This window comes from Poecilia reticulata, chromosome 17 (assembly GCF_904066995.2).
Source record: "Poecilia reticulata chromosome 17, P_reticulata-male-v2, whole genome shotgun sequence".
Classification (NCBI taxonomy): Eukaryota; Metazoa; Chordata; class Actinopteri; order Cyprinodontiformes; family Poeciliidae; genus Poecilia; species Poecilia reticulata.
The window spans coordinates 2,802,296-2,821,752 of NC_088846.1; the positions used below are offsets into that span (position 1 = coordinate 2,802,296).

General features: G+C 39.2%; 1 protein-coding gene across 8 annotated transcripts in view; it reads right to left on the reverse strand.

Annotated features, from left to right (window-relative positions):
- mast3a (microtubule associated serine/threonine kinase 3a) overlaps positions 1-19,457 on the reverse strand; it is a 74,167-nt gene that overhangs the window by 18,081 nt on the left and 36,629 nt on the right. For all 8 annotated transcript variants that reach the window (XM_081598784.1, XM_081598782.1, XM_017310047.2 and 5 more), the window contains 12 exons: positions 15,469-15,626; positions 10,771-10,846; positions 10,389-10,598; positions 8,235-8,336; positions 7,168-7,300; positions 5,771-5,859; positions 4,293-4,378; positions 3,929-4,137; positions 3,334-3,472; positions 1,053-1,185; positions 787-952; positions 411-512 (listed from right to left, as the gene is read on the reverse strand). In XM_081598784.1, coding sequence (XP_081454910.1) covers positions 411-512; positions 787-952; positions 1,053-1,185; positions 3,334-3,472; positions 3,929-4,137; positions 4,293-4,378; positions 5,771-5,859; positions 7,168-7,300; positions 8,235-8,336; positions 10,389-10,598; positions 10,771-10,846; positions 15,469-15,626 — 1,603 coding nt within the window. The remainder of the gene's footprint in view (positions 1-410; positions 513-786; positions 953-1,052; positions 1,186-3,333; positions 3,473-3,928; positions 4,138-4,292; positions 4,379-5,770; positions 5,860-7,167; positions 7,301-8,234; positions 8,337-10,388; positions 10,599-10,770; positions 10,847-15,468; positions 15,627-19,457) is intronic.

Genomic DNA, 19,457 nt, shown 5'->3' on the forward strand with positions numbered 1-19,457 from the left:
AACATAACTTGATGTAAAGCTCAAAAAAGTAAATGTTACATAATACTGCCCCTTTAACCTCTAACCATGCAAAATGGAGCTTACGTTCCAAGTTAAGGGCTACAGCGAGTGTGAGAGTGTTATTTTAGGCATGAATACTAGGAGAGGGGGGAAACAGCAATTTACCATCAAATCGGAAACAGAACTAGATCTATGCCGTGTTACCAGACCTGCATAGATCTGGTAACACGGATCTGCATAGATAAAAATATCTATTAGGTCCACAAAGGCTGTGCAGCTATTTTTATACATCACATTAAGTTGTATTTTCTAGCACATCAGTTGGGTTCCAGTCTTTACTTTGTGGCCGTCTGGGAGGGTGTCATGTCCTTCCTGCACATAGACAGAACAAGTCTCATTGTTCCACCAACCTGTTCCCAGGCGCTCCAGAGGGTTCTGCCTCAGCAGTCGGGTGATCAGATCCTGAGCATCAGCTGGCAAAGCGTATTCCCCTTCCGGCCAGATGATGTCATCTTTAACAGGAAGATGACATCAGTTATTGTTCCATGTCCAGCAATCAGTGGACATGGAGTTTTCTCCACTATGAAGTGTGTACACTTAATGTTTACTAGTAGTAAACATTAAGTGCATCCTAAGACTGGTGGGCAACCAGGCTTTACTTGCCCCCCACCAGGCTAAGCATTGTTTGCTTATTTTAAATAAGTTTTTGGTACAGTAACATTAGCTGGGCAATTATGTGATTAATAGAAAAGCAATTTACCATTCTGATTTTGATTGTCTGCTTACCATTAACAACCTGACCAAAGAGCTGCTCTGGGGTGTCTCCAAAGAAAGGCACACAGCCAACCAGAAACTCGTAAAGGATCACACCCATAGCCCACCAGTCCACAGGTTTGCCGTAACCCTGCCTCAAGATGACCTCAGGAGCGATATACTCTGGAGTGCCACACACCTGAACACAATGATGACAGGGAAGGAGGGAGAAAATGAGGGCTGGTGGTGAGCTCTCAGCTTCACAACCACCATTAAAAATCTTGAGACAAGACCCACACCTGTTTGTCTATAAATTCTCTGGTATCTTTTTCAATGTGCCCCTCATACAGGTTGGTCGTCATGTTCATTAGGCCGATCTTTGACAGCCCAAAGTCCGTCAGTTTAATGTGGCCCATGGACGTGATCAGCAAGCTATAAAAAAAGAAAGGAAGCAGAGCATAAGTTAGAGAGCTAAGAGAAGTTTACATCTAACAATAACCTCAGAGTTTTTAGTTTTAGACAGAAATAAAACCTCAGAGGCCAGAAACTCTAAAGCAGATTAAAGTAATTGTGTGAAAGCAAGAGTAAGTTGGAGAAGGTTTGTTTTGCACAGTGTCGAGAAAAGTCGAGCTCATCCCACTTCCCCATGCTAGAGATTTTAGTTTAATAGTAACAATAAATAAAATTACCTTAAAATGAATTACACAGGTGACATCAAGACCCAACAGTAGAGTCAGACGGTAATAAAATTAATCTGGTTGTGTGTATTGTTATTGTTAATTAATAATAATAACAACTTATAATAAGGCCAATAATTAATATTGGTTTAACCAGTGGTTGATGTTGGTTTGATTAATAAGAATATTTAAACTTACTCTTACACTTATGGAAGTACTTAAAGGTGAAACAAGTAACTGTAACATGGTATCAGATAATTAGAATAATGGATTATTCTTGGTTTCTTGTCAGAAGTGTCTGTAATAACTCACATTATGATTATAATAAGAATAACTAATAAGTTATGGTTATTATAACATGATAAATGAATGTTAAATCAGAGAAACTAAAAGGTTAAAAATGTGATTTTGACATTGAACTTGAAATGGTGTAAAATGTTGCAACTGTAATTAAAGGTCACTGATGTTGTGTTGAAGGTAGATAGTAGGTGAAAAGTCAGGGGAAAAGAGGAACTGAAAGGAGCGCAGGAAACAGACGTAGGAAGACTGTTGAGCAACTCGGGGACATTAGAACAGACATCAGGACATGAGGTCTCCAAGGTGATGGATATGAGATCATCTGTCCAAGCAGTCAGCCAATGAAACAGGCACAGCAACAAAGCTAGCCAATGCAAACACACCGAAAGGTGGATAAACCCTTTATAAGGTGGGTGCAAAAGAGGAATCTTTGGTTGGATCCTTCAGGCTGCTTCGAGCCAAGATCGAGATGGACAAAGAACTTTGCAGCTGAAGAAGAGCCGGGGCCACAGAGCCGAAGACTGTTCTGCACATGGGGACCAACCCGTTAGCCCCGCAACATGTGGCTTCAAATTGCACTTCTCACATCAGCTGGGTTTAGTCCCCCAAAGACAAAGACCAAGGCAAAGATGAAGATAAAGACAAAGATAAAGACAAAGGCAAAGAAGAAAGGCAAAGAGGAAGAACTGGTGTGTTCCTTCCGTGGGACCAGGAAGATCGTGAGACGAGGAGAAGGGAGCTACAGGGCTGCAAGACAAGAAGCTGAGGACCGCTACGCACATGAGGAAGTCACCCTGAGGCCCGAGACCTGCCGCTCTAAGTCAGTACTCTTTCTGTACTGGGAACCTCCTGCTGCTGCAACAACACCTTCTTCATCATCAGGCCAGTTCTGGGGTTCAAAATGCCAAACTCTGTCCGCCTCTCCCAAAGTTTCCCTCTTTTAGTTCTCAGTGTCAGCATTAGCGAAAGATAGGCTAGATTATTGATTTTACTTATTTGATTATTTCTGCTACTGAACTAAGCTGTACTGACCCTTGCAAAATTGCCTTACTAATAAAATAATTAGCATTAAGAAAATCTAAAAGATGTTGTGGACATTCAATTAATGAGTCAACTTAAAGTTCTTTGACGGCTGTAAAATAGCTATGAAGTTTGATTCTGAGAGAAAAAAGTGGAAAATGTTCTATACGTTGCTTTTAGCCAAAACAACATCCTTGGGACTCGCCCGAGTCACTAAAACCAACCTGGTTCAGTAACAAGTGCAAGTTGTAATAAAGAGAAAGAGCGACCGTTAACAGGTGTGCTCTGTGAAACTAGTTGATTGCAGGCTGCTCAATCTGGCTAATTCACAGGGTGAAGAAGGGTGGGACATCTGGAGGGGGAGGTCGTTAGAAACCAGGCTAGGCTTTCTCAATGCCAGCTTAAACAAAGTTTACTCAGTTCTGAACAGGGTAAAATCCCATCAGATTTAGAAAACTCAATTTACCCGTTAGATGGAGAGCTGGCTGCACATCTCCCTCCTCTAAGAAGGGGAAGTAGAGTGAGAGAGAAGGGGGGGGGGGGGAGGTGTTGCGCAACAACAACAGCTGTCAGGGAGCTCGCTCACTTGTCAGGTTTGAGATCTCTGTGCACAATGCCATAGTTGTGAAGGTACTCCAAGGCAAGTACGGTCTCTGCAAAATACATCCGGGCCATGTCGACAGGGAGGGGGCCGATGTTCTTCAACAGGTTGGCACAATCTCCACCTAAAGCAGAAACCAGGTCATCTAAACGGATCTTGTCACACCTTTAAGCATTTTGAGTGAAATATAATCAATGTATGCTAAATTATGACTAGCTACAGACCTTCATGCCTCTGGAGACAACTTGTTACATCCATAAGAGAACCTATCAACAGAACTATTAAAGAGCACACCTCTGGACTTTATGGAAGAGTTGAGTTTAGTAGAAATAAATCTATTGATCGAAGAAAGCCATAGGAATTTCCATTTAAGGTTTTCCACAAGCCATGTCTTCATCAGTCTTAAAATAAGCAAAACTGCTACAAAACATCACAACACAACTGTGTTGTTCCACAATCCAATAAATTGTGGAGGCAATGTGACAAAATGCAAGTAGGTTCAGAGGGTTATTCATAATTTTGTAAGGCTATAAGTGTTTATGTTAGTATGCATCTTTAGATGTCCTGTGTATAAAGTTACCTTCAACATACTCCATGACCATGCATAGGTGCCTCCTGGTCTCAAAAGAACAGAACATGGAGACCACAAATGGATTTTCAGCGAACGTGAGGATATCACGTTCCACAAACACCTGCTGGATTTGGTTCCTAAGAATCAGGTTTTGTCGGTTAATCTTCTTCATGGCAAAACGTTGGCGGGTTTCTTTGTGGCGCACCAAATATACGGCCCTACATGGAAGGCACATAGGTGGAGGAGAAAGACGACAGGACAGAACAAGACAGGAAGAAAAAACATTAGTACTAATCACCTTCCCAACAACATTCAGATCAAACTGATGTAAACAGAGAATTTCCACTGAGTGTAACAAAACAGTGTTGCTCACCCGTAGGCTCCGTTGCTAATGAGCTTAATAGTCTCAAAGTCACTCTCCAGCGGTTTCCTACGAGGAGGGGTGCAGGCAGCTCGGCTCTGCATCCAAAAAGGAAAGAAAACACAAGCAGCTGTGTCAACCTGAAGCAACAACCAATCATCCAAAGAAGTGGTCCCCAACCTTTTTATCACTGCGGACTGGTCAAGGCGTGGCAATTTTACTGCAGCCCGCAGGGGTGAGAGGGGGTCACATATCTTAGAGCGTTCCGAGTTCTAAGATTGTTGCTGCTATAATCGTAACCAATCCTCCTGCCTGTGTGGTGTTACGTAGAACGTCGGACCGCTCCGATCTAAAATCGGACATATTCAACATATTGGATTGTCTCTTGGCCCTTTTATCATAGTGTGTGGTGTTTTCCTTGACTGGGAGCATGAACACAGTCTGTTGAACGTGACAGGTAGCCAATCAGAAAGTTCGGTGATGGAAGCACGGAGGGGAATCCCAAACAGCTGACATCGCGCAACCGAGAGCCCGGTTTAGAGCACAGTGCAGCAAATAGAGCGGCTACTCCCGCAGTCTTTTATCTATCGTCTTTTCTTTTTGTTACGTCTTTTATCGCTTAAAATGAGTCCACGAACTATCACTACTGCTTCTACATTGTTGGACATGTTTGTTACTCTAAATTCATGTATGGTATGTTGGGGTCCTACAGGATTTTCTTCTGGAATTGGGATGTTCGTGAGTGAAATTGATTTGTGTGTGGTGTGTTGCTCCTGCCGTGTGGCTGGACACACGAACCGATCGAACCTGTTGTACTTTTATCAGCTCTTGTGTGGTAACAGGTTTGGAAAATCAACCGACAATTCTTAAATTGTGCCGTGTGAACCAGTCTTAAGACTCACAAGCTCTACTCCTCTCCTCTCGTCTTGACTACTGCCCTATAACGCTCTCTGACTCATATCCCTTCAAAATAAGCTACAGATGCACCACAAAAATGAACATTTACTTTTATAAAAATTTTAACTCACAATAATGACAAATCAATGGGAGCCCTGAGCTTGTTTCTCTGCAACAAGACGGTCCCACCTGGGAGACAATGACACCCTGTGCTTAAATGCACAGGGTGCTTAGTCTGGAAGTATCAAAGCAGTTTTGAAGCTTCATTGCCTCATTAGCGAGCATCTTATTCATTTTGCTGCTTATGGGTTCAACGTTGGCACGCAAGACGTAACCGAGAGAATCCGGTTAAAGGACTTTCAAAATAAAAGAATATCCAGACTCAGATAATACGTAAATGGGAATATTTAATTATTTCTTGTGCGGCCCGGTACCAATTGGTCCATGGACTGGTACCAGTCCATGGCCCGGGTGTTGGGGATGACTGATCTAAAGGATGTTATGTATAATCACTGATTAAAATGTAATACATCTCGTCATCACCACTCATTCACTCTAAGAGTTCTTGGGTAGCTTGCAATGCGACAACAAACCTGTACTGGTGTTGCCTCTCCAGAGTCATCAGACTCCCTACTGGCTGACCTTTGACACGGACTGGTCTGCTGCTCCAGATGGACCATCTCTGCAGGCCAGAGGAGAAATTGCTTCAATTAAATGCAGTCAGGACAACAAGGATTTGGATGCAGACATTTGGAATTTCAGTTTATTCCTAATCATAATTCACTCCATACCTCTAAAGCAAACAAGTAGAGCACAAAAGATCTAAAAGAAACAAACAAAAAAGGAAAATGTCCCAACTTCCCACAAATGACCTCCCTTACTTGTAAAAAATGTTTATATATGCTGTATGTGGCATATGCAAGTACACACACAAGTTTGTATTTCTACCCATATGAATGAATGTTTAATGTCCATTCATTTTAGTATCTGCCCTTATGCCTAACCCAGATATTTTCTTCAACTATGCATGGTATATTCCTAACCCTAACCAAAATCCCATCCTCACCTTGCCTATAAACCTAACCTAACCAAACACTAAACAAGGAGGTCCACCATATTAGGACGGAGTTTTGGTCCCCGTAAGACCCATTGGTGTTCAGAAGGTTAGTAAATATGCCAGAAATGGTACTAAATATGGTAGTTAAAAAAGTTCACACACCATGACCAAGTATTCAGGGTTCCTGCGAAGATTTCATTTAAAAACATCACACTTTTCAAATTTTTTCCAGCAGGTTTTCAAACATTCCACACAGTTCAGGACAAAACAATTACCTGGTCAGGTATTATCTGTATGTTCCAAAAGTCATTAGATCACATTAACGCCAACACTGGTTTCCATGCCGGCAGAGTGGCAAAGGGCTAATTTTTGGGCATGTGGACTAGATTCAATCAGCTCTATTTCTAGAGCTATACCACTTTATTTGCCAAATCGGGATGGGGACATTCTTCACTTAAACATTTTAAAGTCCAGTTTGTAGACTTGGTTTTGATGAAACATTGTTTTGTTTGCCATATAAAACAGAAATTGTTTAAAACCATGATCTAAAAAGGGCCTGAACGTCAAGCAAACTGCATATTTCTGGCTTCTCATGAAAATAAAATCAACGAGTTGCCGAAAGAACAAAGACCTAAGCTGCACTGCTGCATTAAAAAAATAGAGAATATTTCAATCTAGATCAAAGAAAATACACAGATTTGTTTTCTCAGAAATTCTGATTTTCTTTATTATAAAAATTGAATAAAGAATAAGTTCTGAAATGTAATGTTCATTTTTTCTCTTCCAGAGAAAACAAATACGTACTTTTCTCGTCTCTAAGAACTAAGAATAGCAGACACATCAATAACATTAACATTTCACTTTAAAATATGAGTGGAAACCATCATGTTTCATATATTACGCACACATAATAATTAGGGATTTTGTCAGCACCTTCTAGTGGATCTCTAGTGAGGCCAAGCTGGCTGACGATGTATCGGGGAATGTCAGTCTTAATGCCGTGGCCTACTTTGGCTTGGCCCTCTGCAGCCTCCAAGCGCTGATAGAACTCCTCTGGATCAAACTCCTGCAGAGAAAAAAACCCAAACATTCAGATATGATGTAGGCAACATCAGTGGCTTTATTTAATTCTCACAGTCTTACATTCTGCAATAAAAAAAAAAAGACACGAAAGGCGTTAGGAGGAACAAGAAGCAAAGCATTCTCCACTTCAGTGATCCGAGCTGTACTTTACCAGACAACGCTCTCATAAAGAAAGCAGCACTGTTATCATCAGAATCACATCAACGTAAACAGACTGCAGCAATGGTAACCTGAAGGAAAAAGCATGTGTTGCACAGTACAGGCATGTGCGGCAGGGAAATACTGTATTAGAAAATGTTTTGATTTTATTGCAAAGAAGAAAACCAGATTTGGAAGATAAAGCACCCCAGATAATATTTATACATCAATAACAAAAACAAACTTGCTTTGGTAACAGATAACACTAAAAATTATCTAGAAGGAATGGACTGTGCCAAACAAACGGGTTCAGCAGTCATACTTTTATCAAGATAGGGCAGATAGAATATTAGATTAGATATGGCAGATATTTCTACGGTGGGTAAACCTGAAGTACGGAAAGTACAAAAACCAGGAAGGGTTGAAGGACAATGGGAAGGAGATGGAAATAATATTTTTCTTATTTTTTTCTAACAATTGTCTTTATCTATGGTGATCAAAACCTAGGAAATATTAAAATAATATTCTATGTGTAGGAGCCATGCAGGTAAACTCCAGGGCCGGCTGCAGCTGTAGCACCAGGTACATGTTGACACCACACTGTAAAACAAAAAGTCTTCAACTGCTCATTACTACACTAACAGCATGTCATCAGTAAACATGACTCACTGACATGACATGCTGATGAGGCAAGAAATATTATCTTTAGGGCTTCAAGACCGTAAACAACATTTAGTCAGGCGTATATGACTATTAGTCAGTCTGCCAGTGGTTCTTACCAAACACTCTAGCAGCCTGGCAGGTCTGGAGATGACGATGAGAATCTTCTTCACCAACTTGATAATGATGGTCACCTCCTCGCTCTCTGAACGCTCATAAGCCTGACAAGCACAGGACAGAGGATGATGGATTATTACTGGGACTTAATCCAAATGATACAGGCTGTGGGACAGACCGGCTGATCTAAGGACAGACATTTAAGATGTCTTAACATCTTAAATGAGAGTCGGGAAACAGCAGAAGTAGAGAAAGAAAATCATTAAGTTATTAATCAGTAACACAACAGTTATAATTGAAAATATGTACATCCTCTTTTAATTTTTGTTTTTCTATTAAAATAAATCTGGCTTTCTGCAAATCTCAAACAGGAAAGAAATCCTCAGCAGGGGCAGCTCAAATTAGCCAATATACTGTGGTCATTTAACTCGGATATTAAAGCTGCACTATGTAACTTTTACAAAGAATATATTTCTTATATATTTGTTAAAACTGTCTGACAGTCACCATGTCCTGACAGAGTAATATGAGACAGATAATCTGAAAAAAGGAGCTCCTTCTCCTCCTCCCTGAGCTGCTATTACCATCTCATCTACAGTGTGATGCTGTTGTCTTATTCAGCAATTCTGTTGCTGATACTGGGATTAGCTTCAGAAGGTTTGATGGATTGTGGTGGTAAAACAAGCCCAAATCATCAACCCTTTACCACGAAGTTTGTCAGTTGGTGTGTGGTATTTGTTTTTTTTCCAGCTATAGAGCCATGCATTATCAATATCCACTGAGATCTTGCATTTCCTTCAATTTAGCAGTAGTTTGTGCTTTGCAAACTAAAGCCGAACAGCCAGGCTGTTTTTAAAAAATAACTATTTCTCTTGGCAATCTTTCCAACGCCACATTTGTTTCGTCTTCTTCTAATGATGACATCATGATCTTTGACGTTAAATATGATACATGTATAGAGTCAAAGTTGTTGAGCGTTTTGTAACTTCCAAGCACTGAATGACCCAACATTGTGATTATTTTTTAAGACATCTACTCTTATATTCAAAGGTCTGAATATTTTTCTCTTGATTGATAATTCTCGCCTCTTTATGAGTGTTCTCAAATGAATGGAAACCAAATCATCCTCCCTTCAGGTCATTCATCTTTTATCTTGTCATTTGCACCTTTTCACTTTTTAATCCAAAAACCTGACTGCAAAAAAGAACATAATGATCAAACCTGTACTACCTAGCTGAGACATTTTGGTGGAGTGGGAAAAAAAATGTTTGAGTCACCAGCAAAGGATAAAACCTGTTTCACCAAAGACAACATGTTCTTCTTTAAATTATTACTGAGAAAATGAAGCAACAGTCCCTTACATAACCAAACATTTTGAAGGCAAATCTGTGTTAACTCGGTGACAGATGGGCAAGAACCAGAATCAACAAGAACAATTTACAGAGACCTTTCCAGTTTAATCTGCTGTGTAGCTGTAGTCCAGTAGAGCATCAGTGTCACAGAGGAAGACCTAAGCTACCAAAGGTCTAGCACCAGATATAATCTGAAATAGGAATGTAAAATAGATAAGCACCAACATCAATGTTGGCTGACGTCCATCATTTTTTTAACATATCTGTCTGATAACTAAAAGTAGGCAGATATTAGTTTCTGGAATTGGAATGGAGGATTTTGGTCATGTAGTATTTGGTCATATGATTGATGGTGGTGCAGCACAGGATTGTGGGGAGTGCAGCTAAAGCAGAGAAGCATTGTTGAAGTCAATTTTTTTTTCAAGGTGTCGAAAAGGAAGTGAGAAATGTATAAGGGCAATAGATATTGGTTATCGTCCATAACAGCAATATTAATACTGGATATCAATATCAGCCCCATCGCAAATTTTTTTAATCTGTGCATTCAGTTTTTTTTTTTTTTTAAAGGTTTTATTGGCTCTAGTGGCCTTTATTTGACAGTTAATTGACAGGAAAGCGGGTAATGAGAGAAAGGGAAAACATGCAGCAAAGGTCGCCAGGCTGGGAATCAAACCTGCAAAGGCCGCGTCGAGGACTAAGGCCGCCATATGTGGGTTGTGCTGAACCCCTGCGCCACCACAGCACACCCATGCTTCATAGTCTTAAACACATTTCAGTGTGCAAGTTTCTGGGAGGAAGACCCACCTCATGCAGCAGCTTCTCCAGCTTCTCCTGAAGCTCCACAAAGTACCTGGATGTGACCAGGCCGTCCTGGGACTTATCCAGACAGTCCCGGGCCAGCTCCACCAGCTGGTGCTGAATGAATCCCAGCACACCGTCAGCCAGGGGCAGAGCGGTGTCCGGAGAATACTCCGAAATGATGTCCAGCAGCCGACCCTCCATCTGAGCTGTTGCCTGGGAAACCAAAATAGTAGACATGATTTAAATATGTACATGTTTTAACAAAACATGAAACATGAATGAAGAATATGTTGACAACTCTAAACTTCTCCAAGTGATTTGAACAGATGAGCTTCAACGGAAAGCCAGCAGAAAAGCAGGCCTGGAGGTAAAATGATGACTTCACCTTGGGAAAGCGCTCTTTGTAGACATGATTCATCATGACAATTTCATTGTCGAATGTTCCACAGGTCCGGCCAGGGCTAGATGAGAACCAGACAACACAAACTTTTAGTGAAAATCTCTGATGCTGAATTTTAATTCTACAGAGCAAACCAGAAGCTGATCAGGTGGAAGACAAATGTTCATATTCAAGCTAAAAAATCTTTTTTTAATATTCATCTGTTGCATTGTGGTCTAAGTTACTGATAAATCTAGTAGGCGTCAGAGGTGTACTCATCAGCATGATGGTTATTCATTTTGGCTTTTTATTAATCAAACATACAACACAAGAATCAAAATGATTCACTACAGCATCAAATATATACATACACCTTGCTAATGTGTGTAAATGCTATTCCCTACACAAGCTTCTGGCATAATTCCTATCAGATATTTTAAACACAGTTTGTGGCAGAATTTGCAGACAAAGACAGTTTCCTACCACCAACCCCTAAATTTATGATAGCTCAACCCTGATTTCAGGGTTTTAGACCATTCCGGAAGCTTCATGTTAAGCCACCATTGTCTGTCCACGCTTCAACCATCTGTCAACCATCCGTCTGTCCACGCTTCAACCATTCAGCAGCTGGTTTGAAGTGAAGATGAAACATCTGGAGGAAGTTCTCAGTTTTCTTAAGTCTATCCACTTTGTGCAACATACCAAACCCACGGCATGATGCTACCACCACCATACTCACTAGCTGGTACACTGTACTGAGGTTCTCAAGCTTAACAAATTCTTCAAACATTTTTGTCATTGTTTTTTTGTTAAATTTTATTTTAAAAAATAAATTTAAAAAAAGTCTCCAGAAAGAACTCTGCTTGTCCATGTGAAAAACAAATGATTTAGGTTAAAGTTGAAGGTGTCAGTTGTTGAAGCAAATGACCCTTTCTTCAGCAGCACCCAATCAACAGTTCTGAGATCTTCACTGGATTTCTTGAACTTAGTCATAGTCATTGCTCCGAGTGATGGTCCATCCAGTGATTATCTAACCAACCCCATAGCAGGTCTAACAAAAGGATATTTTATTGCATTATGACTTCAGGACCATTTATTCAAGGATTTAGGTAAATGTAAAATTTTGAGCCTGGATATATAAAACATATTTCACTAGCTTTCTTTTTTTTCCAACAAAGTTTGACCTTCCAGATTGCTTCCTTTTTTCTCTTCTTTTTTTTTTTTTTTACTAAATTTAAAGTTTGTTACATTACACATTACTGGTTGATTCCTATGTACACATAAATACAACCAAAAATATGTATGATTGTTTTTAATCTGTTCTTCAAACATCAGATTGGAGCAAAGTGTTATTCTATCAATTCATGTTTCCAGTGTTTCAGAAAGCCATTGCCATTCATGGAACTTGTTTAGAAATGTGGACTGTGGACGCTGACATTAGCATTTGGGATGTCTGTGATGCTGCTGCTGCATGTTTAGCATTGAGATGCTATTTTATTCTTGAACAGCTTCGATGATAGGCTAACTCTTTTTAGCACAACTTGAACACAACAGTAGTCTTTTCCAGCATGTCTGGGTCTTCCCCGGGGCCTCCTCCTGGTGGGATGTGCCCGGAACAGCTCATCAGGGAGGCGTCCAGGAGGCATCCTGATCAGATTCCCGAGCCACCTCAACTGGCTCCTCTCGATGTGAAGGAGCAGCGGCTTTACTCTGAATCCCTCCCGGATGACCAAGCTTCTCACCCTATTTTCTCTGAGGCTCCTTTTAGGAGCTAACCTAAAGGGAACTGAGACCCTTGGGGGAAGGGAGAGCCTGTGCAGAACTGGGGTCATTTTAGAGGGAACACATAGCCTGTGATTTGTAGCTGTATGCAGCAACTCTAGTGATTCTACTGCAAAAAGCCAGTCTCATTAAAAGCTCAACAAAACTCTGCAGTGCAGTGTGCGGCCTAAGGAAGGATGTGTCACAGAAAAAACAACCAGAAAAAAGACGTTGCCAACACCCTCAGCCGCTCTCCATAAAAACTCATAGCTCCCAACCACTAGATCTATTTAGAGGGATCGTCTTAGCACTGCTCAGTGATATGGTAATGTCCTTGTATATAATCCTCACACAGCACAAGTTTTTTCCAGCTGTGTGAAGCTGACACCCCACCCACGTCAAAAAATCCAGCAAATAGTCTAATGGTTAGTGCTCCGTTTGTGCAGGTTTGTGCTGTTAAAATTTTCGTTTGTGCAGCTTTGGCTTCTGAGATACTAAAAATAATTTTTTAGGTCATCTAGAGTTCACCATCCCCCCATATTGCTCCAAAACAAACCAAAGTGGGCTACTTCGTTAGTGCTCCGTTTGTGCAGGTTTGTGCCGTTAACATTTTCGTTTGTGCAGCTTTTGTCTTTGAGAAATTAAAAGTTATAATTTTGGCCAATGACGTCACCATCACCCCATCTTGCGCCAAAACGAACCAAAGTGGGCTAGTTCGTTAGTGCTCCGCTTGTGCCGTTGAAACCGTCGTTTGTGCAACTTTCTTTTTTGAGATATTAAAAAGTTATAATTTTGGCTGATGACGTCACCATCACCCCATCTTGCTCCAAAACCAACCAAAGTGGGCTACTTCGTTAGTGCTCCGTTTTTGTGCAGGTTTGTGCAGTTGAAATTGTCGTTTGTGCAACTTTTGTCTTTGAAATATTAAAAGTTATAATTTTGGCCGATGACGTCACCGTCACCCCATCTTGCTCCAAAACTAACCAAAGTGGGCTAGTTCATTAGTGCTCTTGTTTGTGCAGGTTTGTGCCATTGAAACTGTCGTTTGTGCAACTTTCGTCTTTGAAATATTAAAAGTTATAATTATGGCCAATGAATTTAATTCAGAAGATGTGCCCTTTATGCATATGCTTAAGTGTTAATGACTCAATATAAATGTAAAGGCTGCAAGATAGTGCCTCTCTATGTTTCAATAGGTTTAAAAAGTCTGGACTTCAAATATAAGTTGTGAATTTAAATAAATGCATATGTAAGATAGCCATGCATACATCCTCTCTGCTTTTATGGGGATGGAACGAATTGAGTCAATATTTTATGTGGAACCTGAGCATTAATTTACTTACCTTGTTCAAAAATAAAAATCAGAGGGTTGGAAAAATTCCAAAAATTACTTATTCAAAACGATTTCTTTGAGACTGCTAGAATAATTTTAACGAGAGGTTGAAATTACACTTGCTCTGCGCCAAAACCAAAATCATGGGTGGTGGGGGGGTTGGGCTCACTACAGTGTAGGTGGAGCCAATCACAGTTGACGTTGTGTGAGAACTATGTCAAAGTTTGCAAAAATTTTATGTGCTTTTAAAAATCGAAGCCCATACACATTTAATGTCAGAAATAGAATGACATGAAAATTGTTGCATTTAAAATATATTTACTAAATATTAAGTACATTACTTGGATGAACTTTGTTGAACCAATGACACACTTCTGGTTTACTCTGCAAAAACTTTGCTCCAGCAATTAGCATATTAGCTATTGATTTTTTTACATTATTATTATTTTTACCCATTTGCTGCATAATCAGCAGAAAGTAAGTCAACAATGTGAATATAATTGTTCACACCACCTCCGAAACCAAAGCACAGTTGAACAGATTATACACATTACGTTAGGGTCACTGCTGCATGTCCTTTATTGGCAGAATTCAATTATTGTGGAGAGAGAACGCCATATTGGTGAGAAAACATTGCTATCTTAAAACATTTCTTGAAATTAGACACATTTCTTCTTGTTCTAAATCTTTATTGAAGTTCAAAACAAAAGAAGGTACATTGTACAACAGCTGAAAATCTGAAGAATTTAAACAAAGTAGCCCACACTTCGGTTTGTTGTGGAGCAATATGGGGGGATGGTGAACTCTGGATGACCTAAAAAATAATTTTCAATATCTCAGAAACCAAAGCTGCACAAACGAAAATTTTAACGGCACAAACCTGCACAAACGGAGCACTAATGAACTAGCCACTTTGGTTTGTTTTGGCGCGAGATGGGGTGATGGTGACGTCATCGGCCAAAATGATAACTTTTAATATCTCAAAGACGAAAGTTGCACAAACGACAGTTTTAACAGCACAAACGGAGCACTAACGAAGTAGCCCACTTTGGATTGTTTTGGAGCAATATGGGGGGATGGTGAACTCTGGATGACCTAAAAAAAATATTTTTAATATCTCAGAATCCAAAGCTGCACAAACAAAAATTTTAACAGCACAAACCTGCACAAACCATTCAGACTATTTGCTGGATTTTTTGACGTGGGTGGGGTGTCAGCTTCACAAAATATTTTGCATATGTATTGAAATGTTCGCTATGTACTAAGACAGATAATCTCTGAAAAAAAATAATCAATCCTCCTCCTCCACCTGTGTTGTGCAGAATTACTCAGCTCAGTCAGAACCAACCAATCAGAACCAGAACAAAACAGCCATGTTCTCAGGAAGTTTTGATTTAGTAACTCAGGATTGTTTATTTTGATGTAACCGGTGTTTAACATTGAATGAATGTTCCTTTTTTTTACTTGACATTATTTGATATAGGCAGTGTTATGAGATTTATTTGATTTATGTATAAATTAGGCTGTTTAGCCTTACTGCTAAATATTGTTTAACGAGTTGCAGGCATAAAGCTGCTAAACACAGTCACTCTCTTAGTGAAAGTCAGTACCTGAGGCTGCGTGAGCGGACCCTGAGATGGTGCACAGGGTGAGCTCCTTCGTCGTCCACCATGCTCTCCGAGCTCCGAAAATGTTTGAAGAGGACGTGAAGATCATCTTGAGTGGGCTGAGAGGGCAGCTGGTGCAGCAGCTCATGGGAGGATGAGGACTAAGAGGCAGGGGAAGAACAAGAAGTCAGTTTTGTAAAAAAGAAAAAGCAGCAGACAGGGCAGAAGAAAATATAAAAGGTCAGTGTTCAGATTATATATGTAAAATATTAAATAAAATCACAAAGGTCTTTGACAGAATAAAGACCCAATGCCTCTGCACATCAATAACAACCAAATATGATCAAGCTGAAGGATTAAGGGAAAACCTGTCACAATGAGCAACAAATTAATTACCGTAATTACATTAAAAAATAGGTAACACTTTATTCAAAGGGGTGTGAATAAGACTGACATGACACTGTCATAAACATGATAACACCTGTTATGAACATAAAGGAATCTTTATAAATGTTTATAACTGTTGTCATGAAGTGTCATTTGATAAATAAGGCCACTTGTAAGGCAAAGCTGACACTTTTAATGGACGTTTTAATGGAACTTTGCATTAAAAGTGTTATTTACCGAATAATGCCAAGTTGACAATTTTAATGCAACTTTTATATAATTTTTTTTTTAATATGGAAAGACAGATTTTCATCACATTCATTAATTACAGCTCTACCCATTTAAGGTCGTACATGAGGATAGAAGCAGAAAGTCCAAGTGATTTTGTCCATACTGCCTTTCTGGTATTTTCTTTTACAGACTATTACTAATTTTAGTTGTGAACGATAACAAAAATGAACAAAATTGAACAAAAATGTGGATTGCAATTCCTCGAGCAATAAAAATCACAAGAACATAAAAGGGCAGGACACATAATTCATAGGAATAATCAAATAAAGTCAGATCTAATTTGTTTTACATACTCAGTTCATTTGGTCCAGATCTTATAAAACTTTCCTTTTTCAACATGGAGGGAAAAAGAAATCTTCTCCATAGCGTAAATCCGGTATACAATTTCAATTCATTCAATAGTGGGTGGATCTGGTTTTAGCCATTTCCTTGTGATGACTTTCTTACTGGCTGCCAGTAGTATAGCCAGCAGTATTTTGTCTTTATTGGTCCACGAGTCCAATTGAAGGATGCCCAGGTACAATGTTTCACATTTCAATGGAATGTTTACATTGAATATATTTTCAATATGTTTGTGGAACTCTTCCCAATATGATTTTATTACCTGGCAGTCCCAAAAAACATGGAAGTGGTTGGCTCCCTTAGACCCACAGAGTCTCCAGCAGGCGTCCCCGTTTCTTTGATATCGTCTGAATGGGTGTAACAAAAAATTGTGCTATGTTTTTCCAGCAAAACTCCCGCAATGTATTTGAGGCCCACTGCAGTTGACATATTTCTTCCCAGCCTTCTTGTGAGATTATTAGCTTAATTTCCTTTCAATCAATCAAATTTTATTTGTATAACACATTTCAGCAGCAAGGCATTCCAAAGTGCTTTACATAATTAAAATAAAAACAGCATGTGACAGTGAATAAACAGTTAGAAAGACAAATAATAAAAAAAAAGGTTAAAGATAAAAACATTAAAACCCGCACCCCTGGTAGGACTTCAGTTAAACGTCTCACACCTCAGAGTTTTAGTTAAGATGCCATTTAACAAGGATTCTCACACCCCTAGATATGGATTTGTTTAACTGGGACGTTTTCCGGGGGGGCTTTACATAGACAGTGTGAAAGAGAAATAAAAAGAAGTTAATAACTAGATGAAAAGTAAAGATAAAAACATAATAAATATCAAAGACATCAAAACCCGCACTCTAAACCTAATTTAGCCATAAGCAACTCTAAACAGGTGAGTTTTAAGTTGAGATTTAAAGGCACCCAGTGTTTCAGCTGTTTTACAGTTTTCTGGAAGTTTGTTCCAAATTTGTGGTGCGTAGAAGATGAATGCCGCTTCTCCTCGTTTGGTTCTGGGCATGCAGAGCAGACCAGAACCAGAAGATGTGAGGGGTCTAGACGGTTGGTACAGCAATAACAGATCTTTAATGTATTGTGGTGCTAAACCGTTCAGGGATTTATAAACTAACCACAGTATTTTAAGTCTATTCTTTGAGCTACAGGGAGCCAGTGTAGGGACTTTAAAACTGGTGTTAAAATTTAAAAATTTTTCCCATTTCCCCTTTATGTATTCTGTATTTTCATGTTTAGATGGCTGTATGGCATTATATAATTTAGAGATAATTCTGCTGCCTGATCTGGGCTTAATTAGTGATAGAAATACCCCCATGAAACTTGAATCACTTTTTCTCAACACCTCTTTAAAATTTCTATTAAAATAATGTCTCACCTGCAGGTACCTAAAAAAACTCATCTTTTTCCAGTCCATGATCCTTCTGTAAGGTTTCAAAACTCTGAAATATCCCTTTGTGGGCAAATAAATAACAGGTAGTTAATCCTTTTGAGATCCATAACTTGAATTTGTTATCAATTCTATTTGGTGCAAAATCCGAATCATAGGCACACCACCTCATACATTTATATGAGTCTCCTATTCTGCAAATTGTAGCCAATTCCTGCCAGGACTTGAGAAAGCTATCTGTTATGGAGTCTTCTGGGATCTGCTGTTCTTCCTGTAATTTATAATCACTAAGTAGTGCTGTTATTGGGATTCCTTTTATTGTCGTGCCTTCTATTTCTTTTCATGCAATGTATAATGGTGAACACAGGCAGACTAAAGGTCTTAGCTGAGTTGCATGGTAGTATTCCTGTAAACAGGGAAGGCCCATTCTAACCTTTTCTTTTTTTAGTTGCAGAGTTCAAAACTTAATTCTGGCCTTTTTACCATGCTATTAATCTATCCCATTCTAAGAACTGTTTAGGTGGAATTTTGACTGGTAGACATTGAAATAAGTACAGCAACTGTGGAAGGATAGTCATCCTGATAGATTCTATCCGGGAGCTTAAACTTAAAAAGGGAATAACATTCCATCTATGTAAATCTGATTTTATATTCAAATTTAGTGGGCAGTATATCAACAGTTTTGAGAAGTTCCTCGGTAGTGAAACACCCAAATATTTTAGACTCAGCCTCCCAGTTCCAGTTGTACATAGTTTTAATTGAAGAAGGTGGATCATAGTTAAATGTTAATACTTGATTTTTATTTATATTAATTTTGTAACCAGAGATTAAACTAAACTCTTCGAGCAACTTCAGTTTTGTATGGAGTGAAATCAGTCTCAAAATATCTGTCCGTGTGTAGAAAGATTTGTGTGTGCGTAAAATGATTTGTGCGTGCGTAACAGGATTTGTGCGTGTGTAAAAGGATTTGTGAGTGCGTAACAGGATTTGTGCATGTGTAAAAGGATTTGTGCGTGTATAAAAATATCTGTGTGTGTAATACTTAAACAGTAGAAATGCTAAAAACATTTCTGTTTTTAGCAGTAGTAATGAAATGTTACCCTCTTTGAAAATTACAATACGATTAATTTTGTAATTGACAGGGACCCAATTTTTTTATTTCTATGAACAAAAAATAAATAGATTGCGGAGGGCCCCCTGTCAGTCAGAGGCCATTAGAATTGTCATAACTTTCTACACCTATACGGCGCCCCTGCCTCTCTGTTTTTGGGTCAGAATCAACAACAAAGAAAGGTAAGCTATGTGGACGTGTTAGCTAACTGTATAGAGACATATGTTGCATCTGCATTGAAAAAAAGTTGTCACTCATGCGCTGAATGATGGTGTGGAGTTGTTGATTGAGGTGTCGCAAATATGGGACAACGCTGGTACCAAAGTCTGCATTGATATGACATTCAGGAACGATCCAATTCTTCTGGAGGGATCTTTACTGGTTAAATTTATTTCAGCTCCAAGTATTTAATATCTAGTTTTTTATGGTAATGTGGATCTTTCAGATCAATTTGAGAAGCAATTTT